At 62.4% G+C, this 27,064-nt stretch overlaps 1 protein-coding gene across 1 annotated transcript; it reads left to right on the forward strand.

The window, feature by feature from the left end:
* Positions 1-502: 502 nt before the first annotated feature.
* WNT6 (Wnt family member 6) lies at positions 503-27,064 on the forward strand. Its single transcript, XM_075000990.1, has 4 exons — positions 503-619; positions 19,003-19,223; positions 23,495-23,796; positions 26,395-27,064. The coding sequence occupies exons 1-4, from the start codon at positions 543-545 to the stop codon at positions 26,854-26,856; spliced, it is 1,062 nt and encodes a 353-aa protein (XP_074857091.1). The 5' UTR covers positions 503-542; the 3' UTR covers positions 26,857-27,064.

The following is a 27,064-nucleotide window of genomic DNA, read 5'->3' on the forward strand; positions in this document are numbered from 1 at the left end:
TGCGCGCTGTGGGGGCTGCAGGGCAGTGGGACGGGGCACCGCTCTGCTCCGCTGGGCGCTCCAGGGGGCACCGCTCTGCCCGGCTGGGCGCTCCCGGGGTCACCGCTCTGCCCGGCTGGGCGCTCCGGGGGCACCGCTCTGCGCTCCGGGGGGCACCGCTCTGCTCCGCTGGGCGCTCCAGGGGGCACCGCTCTGCCCGGCTGGGCGCTCCGGGGGCACCGCTCTGCGCTCCGGGGGGCATCGCTCTGCCCGGCTGGGCGCTCCGGGGGGCATCGCTCTGCCCGGGGCTGTGGCTGCCCGCGGCCGCTCCGCAGCGCCGCGCTCCCGGGATTGGCGCTCGCCTCCCACCCCGCCCCGTCCCCCCGGCTCCGGTTTCCTTGGCGGAGGCAGCGCCCGCAGCCCGGTCCCTCCTCCTCCCGCGCCGCCTGCGCCGCCCGAGCTGCCCCAGCCCCCGGGCCCGGCCCCGGCCCCGCGCCGCCCCCCGCTCCAGCCCCGCGCCGCGGCCGCAGCCGGCTGCGCTCCCCCGCGCCCGCCGCGCCAGGATGCTCCCCGCGTCCCGCGCCCAGCTCGGGCTCTTCTTCGTGCTGCTCTGCCCCGCCAACATCATCGGGCTGTGGTGGTGAGTAGCGGCCGGGCCGGGCGGCGCTCCCGTCCGCCCCCGAGCGAGCCCGGCTGCCGCCTTCTCCCGCAGCGCGCCGGGGTCGCTCCGGAGTCAGCCCCGCTGGAGCCCAGGGCCGAGGCGGCGCTGCGCGGGGTCACCGGGAGGCTGGGGAGGGCCCGGGCTCCGGCCGTGCCAGTGGGGGGGGGGGGGCGCAGCCCTCTGCAGAGTCCGGCTGGGGCGCAGCGGGGGCGCGATTCGCGCCTTGCCCCCGGCCCCGGCTGGCGCACGCCCGGGGAGGGAGTTAAAGCGGGTGACCCGGTCCGGGCGGACCCTCTCCGCCGTCGCCCAGCTCAGGAGCGCGACGGAGTGACGGGGCAGCGCTGGAGTTGGGGTTCCGCTTCTCGGGGTGTTACTCCGGGTTCGCCCGGCTCCTGGGGGAGATACTCCGGGTTTACACAGGTCCTGGGGGAGTTACTCCGGCTTTGCACAAGTCCTGGGGGTGCTACTCCGGGTTCACCCGGGTCCTGGGGGAGATAATCCGTGTATGCACAGGTTCTAGGGGAGTTACTCTGGGTTTGCCTGGGCCCTGGGGGAGTTACTCCGGCTATGCACAGGTCCTGGGGGTGCTACTCCGGGTTCACCCGGCTTCTGGGGGAGATAGTCCGGGTTTACACAGGTCCTGGGGGTGTTACTCCGGCTTTGCACAAGTCCTGGTGGAGATACTCCGGGTTCACCCGGGTCCTGGGGGTGTTACTCCGGATTTACACAGGTCTTGGGGGCGTTACTCCGGCTTTGCACAGGTCCTGGGGGAGATACTCCGTGTATGCACAGGTTCTAAGGGAGTTACTCTGGGTTTGCCTGGGCCCTGGGGGAGTTACTCCGGCTTTGCACAGGTCTTGGGGGAGGGAGATACTGCGGGTTTACACCGCTACAGCTGGGGTCAGCCCCAGGCAGAGTCCCTCTTGGGAGCCAGGGAGCCTTTCCCCTCACGTGTCCGCTCTAATTAAGAGAGGGGCTCCCCCAGTACTGGTGCCGGCTGCGGCGGGCCGGGCCGGGCCGGGCGGGGGACTCCCGAGCGCAGCCGGCCGGCTTGGAGGCCCGGGGATCTGTCCAGACATGACGGGTTGAAGTGGGGGACGAATCCTGCCGGGGTTGCAGCTCCCGCGCCCCCAGCTCGCCGCGGCAGCCTCGGCCCCGGGCCCGGCCGGGCCAGGAGCAGGGCCGAGGCGATCGCCCGGCCGTAGGCTGCGGGCATTTCAGTAGGACCTACTGTATTGCGCGCCGGCGACCGAGGCGCTGCGGCTGCGGCTGCGGCTGCGCTGGAATGTGGCCCCGAGGTGGTAGGGCAGAGACTCCGCCAGCCGCTCCCAGGTGTGCGAGGGAAACCTCCCCCCTCCCGGGCCGAGCGACACCTCCCCTCCTGCCGCTAGCCAGCCTCCTGCTCGGCTCGGGCGCACCGCCCGCGGACTAGCCAGGCTGCCCTCAGCAAAGCGCCGGGGGCGAGGGAGGGCGCCCGCTGGTGCAGCCCGCTCTGGGGAGGAGCAGCGGCCAGGGATGGCGCCCGCTGGTGCAGCCAGCTCTGGGGAGGAGCAGCAGCATCCAACAGTGCCAGCCAGCGTGGAAGGGTGGATGGATTCTGCCCACGCCCTAACCTGTGGAAGGGTATAGCAGGCAGAGGGCCGGACAGGCTGGTCACACCCAGGGGAGGGGCCATGCAATGGGGGCACCCAGGTGGAATTAGGCCAGGTCACCAGGCGTAGCCCCCCCGCCCCCAGAAAGCGCCACAGGGTCTGACCTGGGGGCTGGACTTGGTAACCCCCGTGAGGTCCTGTCCAGTTCCATGGTCCAGACTTTGCGTCTCCCCAAAGATGGCCAGTGGCACTGTGGGTGCCCGTGTGGCGTGGGTTGGCAGCACCCGCGTGGGGGTAGGGCAGTGGCATTTCTCTGGTGGTCTAAAAAGATCTCAATTGTAACAAGGAATCCGGCTGCATACGCTGCGGCCCAGGCGCCCGCTCTGCCTGACCCCAGAGAGCTGAGCCCTGGACGGATCCCCAGGGCAGGAATACAACAGCCGGACCAGATGCTACAGTCAAGCAGGCTGGGTCAGAGCCTCAGCTGGCCACACCCGCCTCCCCTGGGTACCTGGCCCCCTTCGGCCCACGCCCGGCTCAGGCACAGTGACAGGAGTGCTTCTCATGCCACTCGGCCTGTGCTGAGTCCTAGGCCAGGGACCCGCTGCAGCCTCCCAGCTACGCTGTCCCTCGCCCAGCAGCGGCTGCTGGGGGCCGTCCCTGCCGTGGCTCTGGGCTGAGGCTGGGGGAGCCTAGGAGCTCAGAGGAGCTTTCTCCCCTGTCTCCCTGCCCAGCCAGCTGTGTGTTTCCAAAGGCAGGTTGTGCACTGGGGTGCTCCCCAGCAGTCACCCCCCTACCCCTACACTCCAGCTGGCACCGAGAAGTCAGTGGCAGTGGGACACTTCACAGTCCCGGGAGGTAATATGGGAGGTTGTCCCTGACACAGCTGAGAGAGCAAATCAGGGCAAATTGCTCAGGGAGAGGGCTACTGACAGCCCCAGGCTGGGGGTCCTCCCCATAAGACACCAAGCCGTCACACAGAGCACCTCCACTGCTACTTTGGCCAGCCAGACGGGACACCAGCAACTCCCTCCGACACTCCAGCTTCCCTTGGGCTGCAGACCGTCCCCTCCTCAGGCAGGGCAGAGGTTATGGACACCAACCTCACCAGATCCAAACAGGTTCTTCCAGCCCCAGAGAACCAGCCACTTTCCCAGGTCGGTGTACACCTCAAGTCTCACCTCAAAGAGCACACAGGGCCAGGCCTTCAGCATCTAGCACCTAAAGGGTTATAAATAAAAAGAAAGAGCAGGGTGAGTACAATTGTTAAAGTGATCGAATGCCGTACACCCGCCTCAAAGTTCTTGGTGCTGGCTGCAGCAGATGGAATAAGCTGCTGCCTCAAAAGTCTTCTGGGCTGAGATGCTCCTGCAGTGGTGAGCTGGACTGAAGACAAAGCTGGAGGAGCCTCAGGGCCCCTTTGTCCCCGTGCCCATGTGGAGGGAATCCCATTGTTCTCCCTGGGTGGGACTGAGATGGAGCCCGTCAGACGAGCGGGTCACCTGTCCATGTCCTTTTTTGGGCACTCTGCCATTGCCTGTCTGCTGGGCTACACATCCACAGCCCAACTTCTCAGACGTGGATTGGAACCAGTTACGGCTTTACCTGCCTAGGAACCCTTTCACAACGGGTCGCCGTGTCTCCTACCGCGGTCGTCCAGAGACTAGCCTGTCAACCACAAGTGCAGCGCCAGCACCGATCCCTCCACATGTAAAAGGGATACAAACGTTAAAAGCAGCATCGAGAGCTTCAGCGACCCACAGCCGCCTCGCTTGGCCCAAACCTCGGACAGTGGTTGAAATAGTGATTTGCACGTTCGTTTAAAAATCCAGTAGTGTCACCGGGGGCAAGTTCAGGCTTTGGCCGAGCAGAGCCCAAGCTAACAGCGTTGGTGTTCCTCTCTCTTGGCTCAGTTTGGTCACTCGGCTGATTGGCAGAGCTTTGGGTAGGGGGGGGAGGCAGCATGGTCCAGTGGGTAGAGCCACAGACTAGCCTGTGACCCATTTCTGCTTCTGCCCCGGACCAGCATGGGCCAGAGCCCTGCTCTGTGTCTCTGTTGATGTGTTTGTGCTGCACCAAGCGAAGAGGCTATGGGTTCAGCTGCAGTGATTCACCTGGGGCCAGGACATTCCCTCCACTGCCAGCACCTGCCCCCCTGCCCCTGGCTGATTCTGGGGCTGCTGGCACACAGCGGGGAAAAGGACGCTGGCTTTTCCAAAGAAGCGTCACCCTTCCCTGCGCAGGCTGGGGCCCGCTCGCCCACGCGGAGGCCAGGCCTGCACGCCGGGGGAAGCTGGAATTAAGGTTCGCAGTTCAGCTATGCTAATTACAGAGCTGGAGTCGAGGGGCCGTGGTTCAGGCTTCTGCACCGTCTCCGCTGATGGAGGTAGAGGAGAGGGGGCGCTTCCAAGGAGGAGCAGAAGTACCTGCGAGTGTGAGTTAGTGCGTCCCAGCCATGGGCGTCAAATCCACTGTGGCAGCATCTGTCTTCTCCAAAGGGCAGATGGGGTCTGATTCGGGCAGCAGACACGTGCTGCCCTTCCAGCTGCCCCCACTCCCCCGTCACATCCCCTGCAACACTTGCCTGCAGAGAAGAGTTTGTGTCTCTGATCTCACCGGCACGACAGCCCATGCGCTGCTTTCCCGGGTGCAGGGCTTTGGGCAGCAGAGACTTGTAGAACACTAGAACTGGAAGGGACCTTGAGAGCTCACCGAGTCCAACCCTGACCCTCACGGCAGGGCGAAGCACCATCCAGACCATCCCTGACAGGTGTCTCTCTAACCTGCTCTTAAATAGCTCCAGCGATGAAGATCCCACAACCTCCCCAGGCAATTTATTCCAGTGTTTCACCACCCTGACAGGTAGGAACTTTTGCCTAATGTCCAACCCAAACCTCCCTGGCTGCACTTTCAGCCCAATGCTCCTTGTCCCACTCTTCAGGGACTGAGAACATTTTTCTCTCCCTTGCAACACCCTTTTAGGTGCTTGACAGCTGCTATCACGTCCCCTCTGTCTTCTCTCTTCCAGACTAAACAAGCCCAGGTCTGATCTTCTCTCGCTGCTCGTGGTCTCCAGACCTTTCAGCCTTCTTGTTGCTCTTCTCTGGACCCTCTTCAAATCTCCCCTGAAACGCGGTGCCCAGAACTGGAGCCAAGGCTCTACTTGAGACCTAGTCAGCGCAGCGTGCGGTGGAAGGGAGAATGACCTCTCGGGTCTCGCTCGCAGCGCTCTGGTTCACGTGCCCCAGAATGCGGTTTGCTTTTTTTGCAGCAGCGTCGCCCCGGTGCCTGCTCTTCTGTGGGCCTCTCTGACCCCCAGATCCTTTCCTGCAGTGCTCCTGCCTAGGCAGTCGCTGCCGATTCTACCTGCGTGCAATGATTGTTCCTGCCTCTGCTGGGGGCGATTCCCTCTGGTTAACTCAGCCGCACTGGACCTGGGGCTCGGGGCAGCGGGTGTGGGGGAAAGGCTCTGTTTCTCACCCGGCTGGGAGGGAGCCATGTGCCCCTGGGCTGTGCAGGTCTCAGGGAGGTCAGGCAGGAGGGAGTTCATTCCAGGTGTGGGAGACAGGTGGGGCTGGGCTGCCACTACTAATCTCAGGTAGTAACTCCAGGCAGCGAACACAGCAGCAAACCCTCCACCCTGCGTAACTCCTCTGCCTTTGCGCCTGGTCGGGGCCTTCTCTCAAAGGCACGTTCACCGACTCGCCTCCCCCATGGCCACAGGCACCCGGGTCTCCCCCAGGCCGCGGCACCTTTGTTTCCCCTGCGGATGTTCCCCGCCCACCTCTCTTCTTGGACCCACACACAGACGCTCCCTCGGCCTCACTGATGCGCCCCATGCAGACAGACAGACACCGGCACCCGCAGCAAAGGTGCCATGCTCTGTTAAGGCTGCCCCAGGGGCTGGGGCCAAGCGCTCCTCTTTACATGAGGACAAATGGGGAGCAGGTGGACGTCCAGCAGCAGCAAACCCTCTGCCCCCTGCTTCAGGTCACTCCTCACTGAGCAGCATTTTCACCTCCCGCTGCTCTCGCCCTGGGGGCGAAGCTTGGTGGGAACTGTGATTGGGAGGCTAGGGAGAGAAGGACCCTCCCCAGGGCTGCAGGAAAGTCTTGCGAGCTGCGTTCGCACAGCTCTGATACGAGCAGTTCTGTGCCCAGGCTGCGATCAGGCCTTGTTGGACAGGTGCTGGGATGATAGCTGGGGTCTGCAGCAGGCTGGCTGTGGTATAGTGTGTGGGTAAGAAAGCTGCTTGTTAGCAGGAATCGTAGAATCTTGGAACACTGGAACTGGAAGGGACCTTGGGAAGTCAAGTCCAGCCCCCTGCCCTCATGGCAGGACCAACCACCATCTACACAATCCCCGATAGGTGTCTGTCTAACCTGCTCTTAAATATCTCCAGCGACGGAGATCCCACAACCTCCCCAGGCAATTTATTCCAGTGTTTAACCACCCTCACAGGTAGGAAGTTTTTCCTAATGTCCAAACCAAACCTCCCTGGCTGCCGTTTAAGCCCATTGCTCCTTGTCCTGTCCTCAGAGGCCAAGGGGAGCAATTTTTCTCCCTCCTCCTGGTAACCCTCTTTGAGATGCGTGAAAACCACTGTCATGTCCCCGCTCAGTCTTTTTTTTTCTAAACTAAACAAGCCTGGTTCTTCCAGGCGTCCCTCAGAGCTCGTGTTCTCTGAGGTTTCGTCATTCCTGCTGCTCTTCTCTGGGCCTTCTCCAATTTCTCCCCATCTTGCCAGAAATGTGGTGCCCAGAACTGGACCACATTACAATGCTCCAGTTGAGGCCTATCGAGCGCGGAGCAGAGCGGAAGAATGACTTCACACGTCTTGCTCGCAACACGCTTATTAATGCCTCCCAGAATCATGTTTGCTGTTTTTTTTTCTTGCAACAGCGTCACACTGTTGACTCACACTCAGCTTGTTGTCCGCTGTGACCCGAAGATCCCCTTCTGCAAAGCTCCTTCCCAGGCAGCCCCTTCCTGTCTTGTATGTGTGAAACTGACTGTCCCTCCCGGAGTGCAGGACTTAACATTTGTCCTTATTAAATTTCATCCCATTTACCTCAGGCTGCTTCTTCAGTTTGTCCAGATCACTTTGAATTCTGACAGTTGCAAACCCTCCCAGCTCGGTACCATCTGCAAACTTAACAAGCACAGTCTCTGTGCTGGTATCTAAACGGTTGATGAGGACATTGAATAGAATCAGTCCCAAACCAGATCCCTGTGGAACCCCCCTTGTTATGTCCTCCCAGCGTGACTGCGAACCACACTCTGGAAGTTAATCTGGCCTCCACTGAGCTTTGAAGTGTTGTGATTCGCTCTGGGTGTGACGTGCAGCAGGGTCTTGAGACTAGAAGGTGACCCTGCGTGACCAAAGGTGACCTTTGTGTCTTCAGAAGGGGCAGAGTTAAGGTTATACTCAGCAACGTCAGCCTTCCCTCTCTTCTGTCCTGATGTATGTTGCCTTAGCATCATGTGGGTGTGTTCTGCCTGCCTGTGGCCCGGACATTGCTCGGTGAATGCTTTACTAGCTCCTTTCCCAGGGTGCCAGGCCCCTTGGGCTTATCTACTTTACCTGCTAACCTGTCTCAGCCGGGGCTACTTTCAACTCGCCAGACCTCTGGGCGGTACAGCAGCTCACCCTGGCTGCCTGGGGACCCTGCTGGGCGAGCATGGGAGTGTTAGACCATTGGGAGATAGATGTCCCTGACTTGGCAGTGCCCCACAGTGGTCTTGCTTCCCGATTGGCACTGATGGCTTGTGAAAGCCCTGACCAGCTGGACTCAGCGCAGCCAAGGCACTGCTTTCATTATTTGTATTCTGGTGGATCCTGGAGCCCCCTCCCACTGCCGCCGTGCTGGGGGCTGCCTGGATGCACATGGACACGCTGGGTCCCAGAGAGCTTCTGGCTGAGACAGCAACAGGTAGGGGAGAAAGGCAGAGCTCCTCCCTGGGGCAACGGAGTCCCTGACAACGGCAGGGCCACAGGCAGATGGACGGCTGCTGTGTCCTTCCCCTGCCTTTGCCGCCTGCCCATCCTCTCTCTGGCACATGCAGGGCAGGGGCATAGATGCATGAGCCCTGTTAACCTTGTCAGAGCATCAATGCCTTTGCACAAAAGCCTCCCAGAGGGGGACGTGGTTGTCACATGTGGGGAAGGCTCCTGGCCTGCGCCCGGCAGCTCTCTTGGCCTGAGCAGACACCCCTTCACCCCACCCAGGAGGTGCATAAGTGTATTGCGGGGGGTGTTTGTGCTGGTATATACCTGTTCTCACACTAGCAGGGGACCTCATTCCTGCCGGTCCACTGCTATCATCAAATCCACAGGCCTGATACCCCGGTGAGGGGCAACAATGGAAACCTGGATGAGGATCGACCACCTTGGAGACCTGGCAACAAACCGGCAGGGAAATTCCTTCCGGTGGCAGAGCAGAGGGGAGGAGGTGGTGAATCCCACCTTAGCTAAGGGCCTAGCTGCTCCAGGGGAAAGGAGCTCTGCCATGGCCCCACAGGGGCTCTGCCATGGGCCGTCGGGCTGAGCTCGTCTGACGTGAGCGCCGGCATTCGGCTCTGCCCTCGGCTTCGGGGGAAGCCCATGGGACTCACTGCTGTCCCAAACCAGCCCAGGTGTTTGGATTTCGTCCCCGCAGTTTCACACGGACAGGGCATGGGATCCACTTTCACTTCCCAGCTTCAGCATTTGCTGGCTGTGAGCTGTGACCTGGCTGTGCTCCACCCCAGAAGTAGCTGCATTGCAGCAGCAAGTGGAAGGGCTCCTTCAGCAATCAGTGCTCTGTAAATGACCAGTCTGGAGACACAGATGCTCTGCAAAGGCCCCAGTGGCCTGTCCAGGGCAGAGGCTGGAGGTTCTGGTCAGTGACCCAGAGATGCTGGGCTGCAGCCCGAAGCGGGAACAGCTGCAGGAGGCTCGGCAGGGCCTGGTGGAGCCGTTCCCCCACTCCTGGGGCAGCCCCCAGCCCTGCTCATTCCTGAGCGGGTTCCCTTGCCGGGGCAGGGGAAGGAGGGGCCGAGAGGCAGGGGCGTGGCGCGGCGTGTTAATTACAGGCCCCCCGGGTTTGGAGGGAACAAGCTCAGGCAGAGGCTCAGGGTCCTGGCCAAGCAGTAGCAGTTTGGCAGCATTTTTCTTGGCCTCCCCACACCCCCCTGGTAAAAACGAAAACAACTGGCTGGGTGCTGGCAAGGTCCCCGGGCGAGGGGCAAGAGCCCACGGAAATTAACTCTGCAGCAGTGGCCTCAAAGGCTGGAGGTGGGGTTGGGGGGGATGCTGGGCTCTGGTGCAGGCCTGGGGGCTTGGGAGGCCAGTGCCTCAGAAGGGACCCCAAAGCTCCCAGCTCTTGCTGGGTTGGGCCTTTCGCTTCCCGCTGCCCCAGCAGGCCAGGGTGAGTGGCAGTTCAGAGTTTGATCCCGCAGTCCTCGGGCTTCCCCGTCCTCGGGCGAAGAGCACAAAGAGTCCTCTCTTAACAAAAGTGCTCAGCCGCCAAGCCTCCGGAGCCCTGCCAGTCCCAAGGGCCTGGCCCCTCTGCTGCCCACCCTCCCCTCAGCTCACGCCAGCCCTCGCAGGGCTCTGCAGCCCTGGCAGCCAAGACTCTCAGAGACCGGAGTGGGCCAGGGAGGGCTGAGAAGGAGCAGGGGTCTGGCCAGCACAGAGCTAGGGGCTGGGGGTCACAGTCCAGGCTCAGAAGCTGCAGGGTGACAGCAGTACACAATACGCAGCCTTGGGGGGCATCGCGCCCCCTCTTTGTGCCGCAGTTTCCCAGCTGGGAGCTGGGGGTGCCAGGCCCTTGCTTCACGGTGGGGAAGGGGGGCGCTGTGAGAGAGGCTGAGGGTGCTTGGGGAGGGCAGCGTTCTGCTGCATGCGTGGTGGGGGGATCTCACTCGTGTGTACCTGCTCCTGGGCTGTGCAGAATCAGACCAGCGCTACTGTGGGTCATAGGCTGGTGTACCGGACTGGGAGCCGCAGGAGAATCTGGTACAAATGTCCAGCCCTCAGTGCCAACTGCCCAAGGACTATCCTACCACCCTCTTCAGGCCAGGCACCCACTGGAGCAGTCGAAGTTAATCACACCTCACTTCCTGTGCTTCCCGGGATTGCTTATTCCCCTTTCTATAGATGGGGGCTGGGTTTGCCCTTTTCCAGTTTTCTGGGGACTCTCCCTGACTTCCAGGACTTCTCAAAGCGAAAGGCTCAGATACCTCCTCTGTCAGCTCCTGGAGCGTCCCGGGCTGCATTTCCTCAGGCCCTGGCGACTCGCAGACACTGAACTTTTCTAAGGAATTTTTAACTTTTTCTTTCTTTCTTTTATCCTCTAAACCTCCCCCCCAGCCCACTAGCATCCGCCCACTGCTGCATCCGACGTCTCGCTGAAGCGGGGAGGGGAGCCTCAGCGGTTTGAGCATTGGCCTGCTAACCCCAGGGTGTGAGCTCAGCCCTTGAGGGGGCCATTTAAAAAAAAATAATCTGTCTGGGCTGGTGGTAGGACCTGCTGGGAGTGCCGGGGACAGGACTCGCTGACCTCTGAAGGTCCCTCCCAGCTCTGGGAGGTAGATACGTATCCCCAAACAAAGAAGTCATAAAGCATTTCTGCATTTCCTGATATGGTTTCTCCTTCCTCACAGAGCAGTGGGCCTCCCCTGTCCTTGTTCTTCCTCTTGCTTCTACTACATTTATAGAATCTCCTCTTATTACCCTTTATGTCTCTAGCTCTGGGATTCCCAACCTGTGGGTCGGGACCCAGACATATGTAGTACCCAGAGGCACTGAGCCCTCATCTGGGGTGAGTAAGTCTCTGCTCTACAGCAGTGGCTGAGAGCCAGCCAGCCTTCGCCTCAGGTGGTAGAGTGCAGGGCTTTAGACCCTATGCTCGCAGGCTGTATCCCTGGGGCTGGCATCCCACATCTGTTGGTGTTACACATTGGTCACCATTAGATTTTTCTAAGGCTGGGCAGCTCTGAGCCATGTGGCTCTTTAAGGAGCCATTTGCTGCTGCCGCTGACTTTTCCCAGTCCCTGCCCTGCCGCGCTGACGTGGAACTCAGTTGGTTTAACAGCCGGCAGGATGGATCCGGCCATGAAACCAATTAAATTGAGTCCCACTATTTCAGCGTGGCAGGGGCTGTATGCAGGGGAAGGGAGAAGGAGGGCGGTGGGAAGCCAAGCAGAGGAGGTGGTGGTGGCGGCTGCCCAGCAAAGGAGCAGCAGGGGGCAGGAGCGGCCCTCATGCGAGGTACATGTGGGGTGCAATTTGGGGCGGCGCGTGGGTGGGGGGGCAGATCAAGATTTAAAAAAAAATTTCCCAGGGGAGAAACCCTCCCGCCGGTTTGGAATTGCCTCGGGTCACAAAGTCTTACTGAATTCTCAAAATGGGGCGCCATCTGGAAAAGGTTGGGGGCTGCTGCCTAGCTAGTTGGGCTCATTTTGTGCCTTTGCCTTGCTAATCTTGTCCCTGCCTAACTCTAGTGTTTGCTTCTATTCATCCTTTGAAATGTGCCCTAGTTTCTACTCTTTACAGGACTCTGTCTTGGTTCTGACATCATGCAAGATCGCCTGGTTAAGCCGAGGCGGCCTTTTGCCGTACGTTCCTACGCAGCGGTACAGCTGCTTGGGGGCCCTTAATAATGTCCCTCTGAGAAACTGCCAACTCTCTTCAGTTGCTTTTCCTCTTAGTCTTGCTTCCCATGGGACCTCACCTGCCGGCTCTCTGAGTTTACCCACATCTGCCTTCCTGAAATCCATTGTCTCTATTTTGAGGTTCTCCCTCCCACCACTCCTTAGACTCATGAGCTCTATGTTTCATGACAAAAAAGCAGTCAAGTAGCACTTTAAAGACTAACAAAATAATTTATTAGGTGATGAGCTTTTGTGGGACAGACCCACTTCTTCAGATCAGAGCCAGACCAGAACAGACCCAATATTTAAGGCACAGAGAACCAAAAACAGTAATCAAGGTGGACAAATCAGAAAAAAAAGTATCAAGGTGAGCAAATCAGAGAGCAGAGGGGCGGGAGGGGGAGTCATGAATTAGATTAAGCCAAGTATGCAAAAGATCCCCTATAATGACCCAGGACATTCGCATCCCAGTTCAAAGCACGTGTTAATGTGTCGAATTTGAATATAAAAGAGAGTTCAGCAGCCTCTTTCCAAAGTAGTGTGAAAATTCCTCTTCAGTAAGATGCAGACTCTTAAGTCATTAACAGAATGGCCCACTCCATTAAAATGTTGGCTGACTGGTTTGTGGATCAGGAGTGTTTTGATGTCTGTTTTGTGCCCATTAACTCTTTGTCTGAGAGAGTTAGAAGTCTGTCCAATATACAAAGCATCTGGGCATTGTTGGCACATGATGGCATCTGTGATGTTAGCTGAGGAACATAAGAATGTGCCCATGATTCTGTGACTAACCTGGTTAGGTCCAGTGATGGAAATCCCCAGAATAGATATGTGGACAGAGCTGGCAGCGGGCTGTTTCATGGTCACTGTCTCCTGGGCTGCCTTCCACTGTCAGATTCTCAATCAGTTCCTCCCAATTTGTTAAAATCAGATCTACAACCGGCTTCCCCGCACTAGCTTTTTCCACCTTTTGAAATTAAAATTGTCTTCAGTGCAGTCCAAGAACCTATTGGGTAAGCTGTGCCTTGCTGTCTGGATAGTTAAAGTTCCCCATTAAAACCAAATCCCGCACTTTGGGTCATTTTGTTAGTTGCTTAGAAAAAACTTCATCACCTCTTCTACCTGCATAGGCCGCCTGTAGGCATGAGATTACCCTCGGTTTTTACCCTTTATAACCTAACCCAAAGGCTCTCAATGCATCTCTCTCCTGCATCTAGCTCCACCTCAGTCCAGGTGTGCACATTGTTGATACATAAGGCAACACTTCCTCCCTGTTTACCTTGCCTCTCCTTCCTGAACAAGTTAAAAATTACTTAGAAAAGTTAGATGTCTGCAAGTCACCAGGGCCTGATGAAATGCATCCTTCAGTACTCAAGGAGCTGATAGAGGAGGTATCGGAGCTGTTAGCGATCATCTTTCAAAAGTTCCGGAAGTTGGGAGAGATTCCAGAAGACTGGAAAAGAGCAAATATGGTGCCCAGCTATAACAAGGGGAATAAGCGCAACCCAGAAATTACAGCCCAGTCAGTTTAACTTCTGTGCCAGGAAAGATAATGGAGCAAGTAATTAAGGAATTCATTTGCAAACATTTGGAAGAAAATAAGATGATAGGTAACAGCCAGCATGGATTTGTAAAGAACAAATCCTGCCAGACCAATCTGATAGGTTTTTTTCCCACTGGATAACAAGTCATGTGGATAAGAGAGAAGCGGTGGATGTGGTATACCTGCCTTTAGTAAGGCATTAGACATGGTCTCGCATGATCTTCTTATCAATACACTGGACAAATACAATTTAGAGGGGGCCACTATCAGATGGGTGCATAACTGGCCAGATGAATGTTCTCAGAGAGTGGTTATTAATGGTTCTCAGTCCTGCTGGAAGGGCATAACAAGTGGGCTTCCACGAGGGTCTGTTTTGGGACCGGTTCTATTCAATATCTTCATCAATGATTTAGATACAGGCACATAGAGTATGCTTATTGAGTTTGCAGACGATCCCAAGCTGGGAGGTGTTGCAGGAGCTTTGGAGGATAGACTCATAATTCAAAATGATCTGGACAGATTGCAGAAGTGGTCTGAGGTAAACAGGATGAGGTTTCATAAGGACAAATGCGAAGTGCTCCACTTGGAAAGGAACAATCAGCTTCATACATACAGAATAGGCAGTGACTGTCTCGGAAGGAGCACTGCAGAAAGGGGTTTAGGGGTCAGAGTGGACCACGAGCTGAATATGAGTCAACGGTGTGATGCTGTTGCAAGAAAAAAGCAAATGTGATTCTGGGGTGTATTAACAGGAGTGTGGTGAGCAAGACAGGACAAGTCATTCTTTGGCTCTACTCAGCGCTCATTAGGCCTCAATTGGAGTATTGTGTCCAGTTCTGGGCCCCACATTTCAAGAGGGATGGGGAGAAATTGGAGAAGGTCCAGAGAAGAGCAGCAGGAATGATGAAACCTCTAGAGAGCACAAGCTCTGAGGGACGACTGGAAGAACCGGGCTTGTTTAGCTTAGAAAGAAGACAGAGAAGATACATGATAAAGGTTGCCAAGTCCCTAAAAGAATGTTACGAGGAGAAGGAACAATTGTTCTCCCTGGCCTCTGAGGACAGGACTAGGAGCAACGGGCTTAAACTGCAGCCAGGGACGTTTAAGTTGGACATTAGGAAAAAGTTCCTCCCTGTCAGGGTGGTGGAACACTGGAATAAGTTGCCTGGGGAGGTTGTGGGATCTCCGTCGCTGGAGATATTTAAAAGCAGGTTTGACAGACGCCTGTCAGGGATGTTCTCGAGGGTGCTCAGCCCTGTCGGGAGGGCAGGGGACTGGACTCCATGATCTCTCTAGGTCCCTTCCAGTTCTAGGGTTCTCTGATCCTGTGATTCTTGGCTCTTGGCCTGAGCCCAGGTCTGTTCAGCTCTGCTGAAGGGCAGCTCCACACTCCAGCCCGGAGGCGGCCTGGCTGGTTTGCGGCATGCGTTGGGGTCATGGATCCCGCGCGAGGGGGGCGCTGCCTTCGGGACGTGGAGGAGTGAGGGACGGCCACATGTTGATCACAACCCGCGCCCCCAGGGGACACAGAGTGTTCTGGCCTCTCTTGCACGGGGTGGGGCCAGGCCCCAGGTTCCCTGCTAGGCTCACAGCTGGCAGTCTTGTGGCCAGGGAAGTTAGGGCCTCTGCCCTCCAGCACTGGAAGGGGGCATTCCCCATCCAGCCCCACAGGTGACCCAGACCCAAGTTTTCCTTAGCAGCCCCCCGCACAGCATTCCCCCTGGTAAGACAGGCTGCAGCCGACAGCCCCCCAGCTCTTGTCCTGTCCCTTCCTCACTGCTCCCATGGGAGCCCAGACCTGCCCTTTGCTCCAACCCTCACCCCCAAATCCTGCATCACAATGGGACCTCCAGCCAGGTGCTCCCTGGCCCTGTCGCACTGCTCCTCCACCCACCACCTCTGGGCCACCCCCAAGCCCTCCCAGGGCCGCAGGCCTGGGTCAGGGCACCCGTCCAGTCTTGGGCCCTGCAGACCAGTGAGCTGGTGTTAGCAGCCCTGCAGTCACCTGCTTCCTCCCAGGCTCATGTGTCTGAGGACTACATCCCCCCGAAGGCCCTTTCTCAGGGCCAGGCTCAGCCTGACCCTGGGCTCCCTGCAAGGGTCCTGCCGACACCAGAGGGGCAGGGGCAGATGTCAGGCTAAACCCAGCCTGCGAATCGGAGAGGCCCATGGCCCTGCGGTTGTTCGCCCAAGCGTGTGGGCATGAGTCTTCAGCCCCAGCCTGGCCCGCGCCTTGGAGAGGGCCAGCTGGGCCCTTATTGGGGGTGAGGGGCTGGAAGAGCCCCCCGGCTGCCTTGTCTCTCTTCAAGGCTGCGGCATTGTTCCATGTGCCGATCCCTGCTGGGGGGCGGGGGCAGGGACCACTGCAGAATCCCTCCCCCTGCTCGGGGCTCCCCCAGCTGCACAGGAGGGAGGCTCCTGGGAGCTTGGCAAGCCGTGGCCAGCCCGCTGGGGGCAGCTGGGGGGCCAGAGCCCCTTGAGCCACGGCGGAGATGCTCACTGGCCATCGGCTTGGCTGTAGGGAGCCGAGGTCCCCGGGGAGGCAGCGAGACTGGAGGTGGAATAGTGTGTCAGCTACGCTGGGATGTCCTCGTCCTCTTGTGACCACCTGCCCAGGGGTATCACCAGGGGCTCTCTCGGTCTGAGAGCAGGAGCGTGCGGAGCCTGCACTGAATGGCTGGCGTGAGCGGAGAGCAGAAAGAGGGGCCAGCCGCTGGGCAGGGAGGAATGTAGGTTAGCTACACTTGGTGGCAGACGACCATAAGGGCAAATGGGCAGTTGCCACAGGGCCCCCGGGCGCGAGGGACCCCCAGGCTGCAGAACTCCACTGGCGGTAAACAATTGGCTTTGATGGAACAGAAGAAACATGTCTCGTCACTCCTGCGCTCGGTGATGCATCGTGAGCAATAACGAGCACGAACAGAGGTTAAACCGCAAGGGATGATGCTCCGTTAATATTCAACTCTATTGTGGTGTCCCAGGGCCCCACCTGCTCTTAACCTGTCTGCGTGACCCCCCAGGCCCCTCGGGGGGAAACAGGCTGGGCCGAGCTTGGCTTTGAGTGCTGTCACGTCGGCAGGCGCTCCCGAGAGTTCTCGGTGCTCCTTTCGGATGGCGCGGGTGCAGGCTGTCGGAAAGGCTCACACCACAGTGGCTGGCCCAGGAGCGTGTTAAAGGCTGCAGATGCTGCAGCTGCGGCCTGGGGATGCTCAGGTGCTACTGGCCAGTGGTGCGTGGCCGGAGAAATTGGCATCTCGCGATGCTCCCCCCTGGGAACGGAACCGTCCCAGCCCTGTGACGCACCTGCAGCTTTGCCCATGCTGGGCCTCCAGGCACAGATTGGGGAGGCCTGGGCTGGCTTACGGGGCTGCTCTCAGGCCTGGGGAGGAGGTGACAGCTGAGGGTGGGCAGCAGAGCAGCGCTGGGGGCAGGAGCAGGTGGTCGGGGGTCCCTGGCTCCATGTGGGACCCACACAGCTGCTCGGAGCAGAGCAGGCAGCGGGAGTCCCAGCTCTCTGCATCACGGAGCACCCTCTGGTCTGAGACCCCCAGAAGAGGAGGCTCAGGGATGAATCGTCCCTGAGCCGGGGCCAGAACGGCTCGCACGCACCCGGGCTGCAGCATCCCCTGATCTTGTCACCGGAGGCAGCTGCTCGGGCGTCGGGAGGCAGGCCTGGGAGCTGGGGAGGAACTTGGAGAGCGGCCAGGGGGCTTCCCGGGGCTTTATCGTGGGGCAAGGTCGCTCAGCTCTTCTCCCACAAGATAAACAGAGCACAGCCCCTGCTGCAGGCGCGCTCCCTCCCCCAGGGAGGAGACATCCCAAGAATGTGTGGCACGCTGCAGCCTGCCCTGGGCACTGCCCCCCTCCGGCAGCGCCGAGACACAGGGGAATCTGGGGCTGGGCTCAGCCGGGCCCCGATCCGCAGGGAGGTACGGGCACCCGCCCCGGAGCATTGTTGGGAGTGCCTGGACCCCCAGGCTGTGCAGCCCCCTGCAGAGATGCAGTCCTGCCCCAAAGAACTCCTGAGTTACAGGAGCTGTGCAGGCAGAGAGGGGAAACTGAGGCGCAGAGCTAGGACTTGCCCCAGGCAGAGCTGGGATGAGAACCCAGATAGCCTGGTGCATTAGCCATTGACCCAGGCTGCCACATGCAGGCCCTGCATGCTGCATTGTCTTGGCTAAGGGCTTGGCAGGCAGTGTATAGCTCTGCTGGGAGAGGCGGGGCCAAAGACAGATCCCTGTGACACTCTTGCAAATTCAGGGCATCCCCCAAGCCCTCGTACTGGTCTGTGAGCCACTCACAGAGCAGGGCCCCCTCATGCCAGGCGCCGGCTGAACCCAGAACGTGCAGGCTGGAACTGCAGGGACGCCAGAGTCACAGTCCTGAGGTAGAGCAGGATCGGGCCCTTGCCAGCTCTCCCTTCTGCAGATCAGCAGAGACACCGAGGCAGAGTCACCCTGCAGGTAAAGCCGTCCGGCTCGGGAGGGCTGGATTTGGCCCCCCCTATCTGGTGGTCTGGGAGATCCTGAAATCTTGGGGATGGCCTGTTGAGTTGGAGCTGGTCAGGCTTTTCTCATGGACCAGAGACACCAGCCACATGTGGGTCCCTCCTTGCCCTGACTGACCAGCCTGGGGTGGGGGAACCCCGGCTCCTGGTGCCGGACACTGCTGGTAGTTCTGTCACTGTCCCACAGCCGCATGGCCCACTGACAGCTAGAAACACTGAGTAACGGCTCACGCCCTGCTCATCTGCCCAGGCCAAGCAGCAGCCTCTGGGGTGGGTTACAGCAGCTGAGCTGAACAGCTATGCAGAGAGCACCCCCATCCCCTGTTCTGGCGCTGGTGTGAGCTGCACAGAGGCAGGGCCTGCCCACCAGGGTTCCTGGGGCCCGTTCTGGAGCTGAGCTGGGCTTGGGGGGCTGGTGGTCTTTCCAGCAGCCTGTGGTCTGGGCGGGGGCTGCTGAGGGACCTGGCAGGATGAGGCAGGATGGCTCCTGCCTGCTTCCTGGCAGGGGCAGCTGCTCCCTGGCTCCACCCTGTCCCATTACCTCGCTCGCCTTGGGGCCCTCAGATCTGCCTCTCCCTCTTCCCAGTGCCTGACCTCCCCTGTGAGCCCAGCACGTGGGGAAATCTGCTCTGCCCAGCCTAGGCTGCCCCAGGGAAAGAGGGCTGGCATGCTGTGCCAAGCCATCCCCAGCCCTGCCTGAGCTGAGGGTGCCCCGGGGGTCACCCAGGGGTGCCCAAATGGCAGCGGTAAAGCCCCGGTTGCTGGGCAGAGGTGGCTCTCCAGGCCGTTCCATGAGGGCCTGGCTGTGCGCTCCAGGAGAAGTGGGCGTGGTCGGGCACAGGGAGGCTGCTCCTGGCATAGCCCCACGGCAAGGGGCACAGAAACGGTGCAGGCAGGTGGCAAGATGGGTGGATTGTGCCGGATGAGCTGAGAATGGACACCCTGGAGGTCTTGGATGGGAGGGGATCAGCCCCCTTAGGGCCGTGGCGCTGGGCCTGCGCCAGCTAGCTGGGGAGCAGCCCTCTGCCCCACCCATGGTCGCTGTGTGCCCGGCTGCTGGAGTGCTGGCTACCCCCCTCTCTTCCAGGGCCGTGGGCAGCCCCCTGGTCATGGACCCCAACAGCATCTGCCGGAAGACCAAGCGCCTGGCAGGGAAGCAGGCGGAGCTGTGCCAGACGGAGCCCGACATCGTGCAGGAGGTGGCCAAGGGCGCCAGGCTGGGCGTGCGGGAATGCCAGCACCAGTTCCGCTTCCGCCGCTGGAACTGCACTGCCCACAGCAAGTACTTCAGCAGGATCCTGCAGCAGGGTAAGGCCAGTGGGGCCAAGGCCGGCCCCGCCCCGGAACCCTGAGAACAGCTGGAACCCTCATACCCCACCCAGGAACCCTGAGGACAGCTGGAACCCCCACCCCCCACCCCAGAACCCTGAGAACAGCTGGAACCCCCATGCCTACACCCACCCCCCGCCCTGGAACCCTGAGAACAGCGGGAACCCTGAGAACAGCTGGTACCCCCGCCAAGAAACCTAGAGAACAGCTGGACACCTTCCCCCCGCAGGCCCTCCTCTGTGACGCTCTTCTGGGGGGGTCTGCTCCTACAGGCTGTGGCTGGGGGAGGGGGTGGGGTGAACCCCACAGCAGGGGAAAATGGGGGCCCACCTGTCTGGAGGCAGCCAGTGGGGGCTGTGTTTATGGGACACACACCAGGCTGCACTGTGGGGTCGGACCTCAGGCCAGGGCACTCCCGGCTCCTCCCAGAAGCAGGGATCTCCAGGGGAGCAGGCTGGCTTGCTCCCCACCAGCTCCTGTTCCCGGGGGAGGGCAGTCCCCCTCTGCTAGGCAGTGCTTCCAGGGTGCCAGGTTCTGTCCCTGTGAAGGGGGCACATCCACATGCCTTGCCAGCAGGCGGGCACTAAACCCACCGCTCCAGGGGAGGAAAGCTCAGCTGCCTCCTGCTCCCCGCATCCTGGCAGCCCAGGGGTGCTGACTGTCCAGAGACTCATAGCTTTGCACCAGCTCCCTGGGGCGAGGCTGGCGGCAGCTCCGGCCCTGGGGCGGGGTGCTGCTCCTGGTGCAGCAGGGCTGCAGATTTGCTACCGGGACATGTCTCTGGGGTGGGAAGGAACCACTTACCCAGGCTCCCAGCTCCAGAAAGCCGTGGTGTCTGGTGGTGATTTACTGCTCTGCGGGGAGGCGGTTCCCTCCGCCAGCCTGTGGCTGCACTGAGGGCACCAGGACCAGGGAGCTGGGCCACCAGCAGCTCTCATGCAGCCTACGGGAAAGGGGGGTGCTGCTAGGGGCTCGGGGCTGGCAGGGGGCTTGCAATCGGGGGACAGGTGGTTGGACAGCGGTGGCTTCTTTCTTGCCTTGGCTGGTACCGGGCCCAGCTGCAGCCCCCAGCCCCCAGCCCGGGTGTCACAGGCATGGGTTGGGTTCTGCAGGAGGACTCAGATGGCAGGACCTGGTGGGAGAGCTCACCCCCTCCCTAATTGTGCCATGCTGCCCTGGCCTTGCCTGTCCTTCTGGCGTATGTTGGGCCTGTCCAAACACACCAGGGACCTGCGCTGGCACCTGAACCCCCAATCTGTGGCCAGCTGTGGGGGTCCCCGAGCTGCAGCTCAGCAGTCATCCACACTGGCCATATTGCCAGGAACTAGCATTCAGGCACCTCTGCTGATGCGGTTCAGCGTTTCTGCTGTGTGTCATAAGCCCTATAGTGCTGCGAGCGAATGGGGATTCTCTTTTACGGCAGTAGTTTGGGTCATCTGGGTTTTATGGACAGAGTCTTGTTGACTTGACCAGGTGGTGGCCCGGGCATTGCAGCGCTCCCTGGGCAGCCCTGAGCAGCAGTGGAGATATCATGTCCAGGCACGCAGTGCAGCTGGGCTGCCTGGATCAACATGGAGCATTGTATTCACCTCCACGGACCCCACAGCACACAGCCCGTGCCTTCAGGGAGCCCTGGAGCTGTGCGGTATGGTGCATGCCCCTGCCTGGCGTGCCCAGCAAGGCGCCCACCTTCCCAGGGGCTCCAACACCCACAAACCACCCCCGGCTCCTTGCAGGCCCCCAGGCGTCCTACACATGGTTAGAGCAGCTTCTGCACGTTGTTGCAGCGGGACCAGCAGCGCTGTTTCTCAGGCCGTGCCTGCTCCTGCCCGATCTGAGGCCAGCACATGCTGGTGGGGAGGTGCGTGTGGTCCTAGGGAACAGCAAGACCCAGCCCCATGGGCATCAGAGGTTCCCAGCTGGGTACTGCCAGGCCCTGGTCCTGGGGGATCGCCCGTCGGCTGGCCTGCAGGGGGCTAGCTGGCACCCCGGCACTTGGCTTTGCCTCATGCTGAGGTCCCACTCTGCCTGACCTCCGTCTCCGCCCCACAGCTCCTAGGTGGGGCCTGGCCACCTGCCTGCCTGCTCCTGGGCAGCTGGCTGGACGCAGCCAGGGCGAAGCTGCTCCCGGGCCTCACCTCCCTGGTGCCACCTGGAAGTATAGCCCTGAGAATGGGCCCAGCTGGGTGCTCGCTCGTCCGTCTGGAGCAGTGCACACCGTTGAGGGCTCCTGGCACCGGGTGCTCACCAGGAGACCTGGAGACTCTGCTTCGCCAGTTAGCAGGCAGTGGGACGGCCAGTTAGCCGTGGGCGAGGGTGGTTGGTGTCTGGGGACCCAGTGGAGGGGATCTAAGAGGACGAGGGCTGGTCACCTTGGTTGAGGGCTGCAGGCCACTCGGTGCCCCAACGCCATGGTGACAGGCCCATGGCAAAGGCATCTGCTAGGCAGATTGACTCCATCGCCTCTTCCCCTCCCTGGCTGCCCCCCCCCGTGCGCCTGGCACTGAGGTGGCCCTCCCTGCCCGCTCGTGGTCTTTCACCAGGGCGGGTCAGTCCCTGGCAGCGGGGCATGGGGCAGCCTCCGGAGTGAGGATCTGCAGCAGACAGTGGGAGTCTGCCCTTCGGCAGGGCTCGGGGGGGCCCAGGAGCTGGGCTCCAATGCGGGCTGCGGGGAGCCCCAGGGCAGGGGAGGAGAGGTGGCGGGGCCCCAAACCCTGGCGCCGCAGCCGCTGGGTAACGCTGCTTCAGCCCCTGTGGTGGGGCTGCCGGAGCAGGTCTGGGCAGGGGAAGGATGCCTGGAATTTGTGTCCTGGAGCGGCGGCGGGGAGAATAAGTAATCCTGCAGGGCGGAGGCTGGTGCCAGGAGAGCGAGGGGAGGGGCAGGGCGAGCACCCCAGCGGCACCCTGCAGGGAGGCACCGGGCAGGGCAGCCTGGCATGTACCCAGGAGGGGGAGAAGGGTCCCAATGGGCCCCCCCAGCCCTGGCACGGCCCAGCCAGCTCCCAGGTTTCCCTGACAGGTGGGTGCGTTTGCAGTTCTGGGGTGGAGGGCAGGAGAGTCCCACAGGGCCATTAGGTCCCTGGTGCTCACGGTGCCCCAAGGGCCCCCAGCAGGCACCCACTCCGTACCGACAGGGAGGCAGGTTGCAGCTCAGTGCTGGTCGCTCCTGCCCTCTACTGGCTGCAGGCAGAACTCTGTTACTGTGAGTCAAAAGCCCTGCACTGCTGGCAGCTAATGGGGAGTTGCCGTGAGCACAAGGCAGGGACCTGGATTTTGGGAGCTCAGTGAGTCGGGGTGGGCGAGCAAGAGGGGGGCTGGGTCCTTGCAGCTGAGATGCTGCCCAAAGGTTATGGCTGGTGGCAGAGGGATGCTCCCGAGGGGAGGGGGTGGAGTTAACCCTCGCGGCGGGGGGGGACCTGGCTGCGGTAGGCAGGCTGCAGCAACACACAGCTGTCATATTACATCGGTGTTAACATAACCCTCCCCAGCCCAGCGCCGCGCCCCCGGGCCCATCAGCCTGCCCGTCCCCAGGCCCAGGGTGAGCGGGGGGCCCTGGTACAGGCAAAGCCCACAGGCCCACAGCTTTTCCAACCCCCTCCTTGGGGCTGCCTCCGGCACACCAGCCGGGTCCCCTTCCCCACTCCTGCAGCAGCACAGCGAATCCATGAACAGCCCAGGGAGGGGGAGCCTGGCAGGGGATGGGGGGGCGTGAGTGGCATTGACCAAGGCAGGAATTGGAATCATGCTGCCTTGGTCTTGCCAGCCAGCAGCCCTTCAGCCAGCACCCCCTGCTGCCTGCACCCCACCAGCCAGTGCCCCCTGCAGGGCAGCACCCCACCTGCCAGCACCCCCTGCTGCCTGCACCCCACCAGCCAGTGCCCCCTGCAGGGCAGCACCCCACCTGCCAGCACCCCCTGCTGCCTGCACCCCACCAGCCAGTGCCCCCTGCAGGGCAGCACCCCACCTGCCAGCACCCCCTGCTGCCTGCACCCCACCAGCCAGTGCCCCCTGCAGGGCAGCACCCCACCTGCCAGCACCCCCTGCTGCCTGCATCCCCCCAGCCAGTGCCCCTCTGCAGCCAGCGCCCCACCAGCCAGTGCCCCCTGCAGGGCAGCACCCCACCAGCCAGCACCCCCTGCTGCCTGCATCCCCCAGCCAGTGCCCCCTGCAGCCAGTGTCCCTGCTAGCTTGGCAGGACATGGCCTCCGGTGCCCGGGGAGCTGCTGGCTGATGCTGCTCCCTCCCCACAGACATCCGGGAGACGGCCTTTGTCTACGCCATCACCGCGGCAGGCGTGAGCCACGCCATCACCCAGGCCTGCAGCATGGGCGAGCTGCTGCAGTGCAGCTGTGCGGCCACCCGGAGCCGGGCGCCCCCGCTGCCCACAGCCGGCCCGGGCACCGAGGGCTCTGCCTGGGAGTGGGGCGGCTGCGGGGACGACGTGGAGTTTGGCTATGAGAAGTCCCGGCAGTTCATGGACGCCAAGCGGAAGAAGGGCAAGAGCGACATCCGCACGCTCATCGACCTGCACAACAACGAGGCCGGGCGCCTGGTAATGTCCCCGCCGGCTGGCAGAGCGCCCCACCCAGGGCACTGCCCTGCCTCTGCCCCCACGCACGGCCCTGCCTCTGCCCCGGGTACTGCCCAGCCCTGCCCTGCCTCTGCCCCCGGGCACTGCCCAGCCCTGCCCTGCCTCTGCCCCCAGGCACTGCCCGGCCCTGGCCTGCCCCAGGCACTGCCCAGTGCCCGCCCAGTGGCAGGTCGGGGCCCAGTCCGTTTCCGGGACTGCCCGGTGGCAGATTGGGGCTGTAGCCTCTGCAGGCTGCTAGGGAGGGCAGCCACGTGCTGCTGTCTCAGAGCTTGTGGCAGAGCTCCTGGGCTCCAGTGGGGAGCGGGGCCTGGGGACCCCAGAACAAGAGCGCCCACCACGTCCCTCAGAAAGCCCGAGACATGGCACGGGTGGCTTCAGGGGCTGCTGGGTGGAGACCGAGAGGCAGAGCCGGGTCTGGGAGAGCCCAGTGCTGGGGCTGCTGGGTGGGAGTGAGGGGCACTGGCAGAGCTGGGGAGCACAGAAGTCCCGGCATGGGGGGGGGTTCCCAGCCCTGCCCCCACCCGCAGGCGGACGCGGCTCTCGCTCCCCAGGGGAACAGCCGGGGACCAGGCGACAGGGACCCAGCATAGAACAGACTGGTCAGCACAGGGACCAGAACCCGTCAGTACCGTCCAGCTTGGGGAGAGGGGCCCAGAGGGGTCCCCGAGCCAGGCCCCGGTCCCCTTCCACCCTCTCCAGCCAGACCAGACTGCCCCACCCGCCATCCCAGTTCCAATTCACAGCAGCCCAGCCCCTCCTCCACCTCTGTCCCGGGGAAGAAAGGGGTCACCTGGTTGCCTGGGTTACGAAGAGCAGGGATGGCCATTGCCTACCTGTGAGACGTCATCACACCCAAACTCCCCTCCCCGCTGTGCCCTGATGCTGTGCCTGGGGAAACTGAGGCACCCACTGGTGTTGCTGGAGGTCAGTAGGAAACACATGGAGGTGAACCAGGGGGATAAAGTCCTCAAACCCCCCCCACGTCAGCACAGGGGGACATTTGGGGTGAACAAGAGGTCCCCGGGGCATAAAGGCAGCTGAAGCCAGGCTGGTGGGGCTGGGGCAGGAAGCAGGCCAGAGAGAGACATCCCCCGCCCCGGGACAGGGGCTGTGCCCAGGCAGGAGTGTGGGGCTGGGCTCCCTGGGTCAGTCTGAGCCGGAGGACAGAACAGCTGTAGCAAGGGCTGGAACAGAAGTGGGGGTCAGCTTTCCTAGGGCTGGGCAGGGTCCCTGCTGGCGGTGGGCTAAGGGGGTGCTGGCTGCTGGGGGCGGGCAGGGAGGGGCTCTGTGCTGTAGGGGCGCTGTACAGCCAGGCAGTCAGGGTGACGCCTCCCTGCACCCTGCCAGACCAGCGCCCCTGCCCCCTGCTTCTGTCACTGCCGGCTGGGGCAGCCCCTTCCTCAGGCAGGGTCAGGGCCCCAGGAGCCCTACAGGCTAGCTTGGGCCTTGCAGCCTTCAGGGGGGCAGGAAGCAGGGACCCCCAGCGGCTTGGGACAGGCAGTGCTAGGCTGGGCAGTGGGGCCCCAGGGTATGATTAGCAGCTGGGTGACAGATCCCCTGGGGGGCAGAGCCTGGGCAGGGGAGCCCCGGCTGGTGGTGGGGGTTGGGTGGTGGATCCTGGAGGGGGGCAGAGGAGCTCCGCGGTGGTGGGGGTTGGGCGGTGGATGCCGGGGGGGGCAGGGGAGCCCTGGGCGGTGGCGGGGGGTGGGCAGTGGATACCCGGAGGGGGCAGGGGAGCCCCGGGCGGTGGCGGGGGGTGGGCAGTGGATACCGGGGTGGGCAGGGGAGCCCCGGCTGGTGGTGGGGGTTGGGCGGTGGATCCTGGAGGGGGGCAGAGGAGCTCCGCGGTGGTGGGGGTTGGGCGGTGGATGCCGGGGGGGGCAGGGGAGCCCTGGGCGGTGGCGGGGGGTGGGCAGTGGATACCCGGAGGGGGCAGGGGAGCCCCGGGCGGTGGCGGGGGGTGGGCAGTGGATACCGGGGTGGGCAGGGGAGCCCCGGCTGGTGGTGGGGGTTGGGCGGTGGATCCTGGAGGGGGGCAGAGGAGCTCCGCGGTGGTGGGGGTTGGGCGGTGGATGCCAGGGGGGCAGGGGAGCCCCGGGAGGTGGCGGGGGTTGGGCGGTGGATGCCGGGGGGGGCAGGGGAGCCCTGGGAGGTGGCGGGGGTTGGGCGGTGGATACCGGGGTGGGCAGGGGAACCCCGGGCGGTGGCGGGGGTTGGGCAGTGGATGCCGGGGGGGGCAGGGGAACCCCGGGCGGTGGCGGGGGTTGGGCGGTGGATACCGGGGGGGGCAGGGGAACCCCGGGCGGTGACGGGGGTTGGGCAGTGGATACCGGGGTGGGCAGGGGAACCCCGGGCGGTGGCGGGGGTTGGGCAGTGGATGCCGGGGGGGGCAGGGGAACCCCGGGCGGTGGTGGGGGTTGGGCGGTGGATACCGGGGGGGGCAGGGGAACCCCGGGCGGTGACGGGGGTTGGGCAGTGGATACCCGGGGGGGCAGGGGAGCCCCGGGCACTGGCGGGGGGGTGGAAGCCGCCCCCCGCTGAGCGGCTCTGTCTCCCCAGGCGGTGCGCGGCTACATGCGGACGGAGTGCAAGTGCCACGGGCTCTCGGGCTCCTGCAGCCTCCACACCTGCTGGAAGAAGATGCCCCCCTTCCGCGAGGTGGGCGACCGCCTGCTGCAGCGCTTCAACGGCGCCGTCCAGGTGATGGGGGCCAACGACGGGCAGACGCTGCTCCCCGTGGGCCGCGGCATCAAGCCCCCCGACCGCCAGGACCTCGTCTACTCGGCCGAGTCGCCCGACTTCTGCAGCCCCAACCGCAAGACGGGCTCGCCGGGCACGCGGGGGCGGGTGTGTAACAGCACGGCGCCGGGCGTGAGCGGCTGCGACCTGCTGTGCTGCGGGCGCGGGCACCGGGCCGAGACCCTGGTGCTGGAGGAAAACTGCCTTTGCCGGTTCCACTGGTGCTGCGTGGTGCAATGCCGGCAGTGCCGGGTGCGCCAGGAGCTCAGCCTGTGCCTCTGAGCCGGCGCCGGGACTCCCTCTCTCCGGCCGGGCCGCGGGCGCTGGGGGCGAGGCGGTGCTGCCGCCCGGGTGCACCCAGGCCCGGGGGGGGATGAGGCTGGACTCCTGCACTCGCGACGCCTCGTCCTGGCCCGGGCCGCCCCCGGCTGCCCCCTCGGCCGCCAGGCCAGGGCTCTGCGGGCACGGGGTCGGCACGAATAAAGGTATT

The sequence above is a fragment of the Carettochelys insculpta genome, chromosome 8, assembly GCF_033958435.1.
Source record: "Carettochelys insculpta isolate YL-2023 chromosome 8, ASM3395843v1, whole genome shotgun sequence".
Classification (NCBI taxonomy): Eukaryota; Metazoa; Chordata; order Testudines; family Carettochelyidae; genus Carettochelys; species Carettochelys insculpta.

Bases quoted from the DNA above. Each gene is read 5' to 3' on its own strand.
- WNT6 (XM_075000990.1), top strand. From the start codon at position 543: ATGCTCCCCGCGTCCCGCGCCCAGCTCGGGCTCTTCTTCGTGCTGCTC. The intron at 620-19,002 runs GTGAGTAGCGGC...CCTCTCTTCCAG, and splicing joins AACATCATCGGGCTGTGGTG to GGCCGTGGGCAGCCCCCTGG. The intron at 23,797-26,394 runs GTAATGTCCCCG...CTGTCTCCCCAG, and splicing joins ACAACGAGGCCGGGCGCCTG to GCGGTGCGCGGCTACATGCG.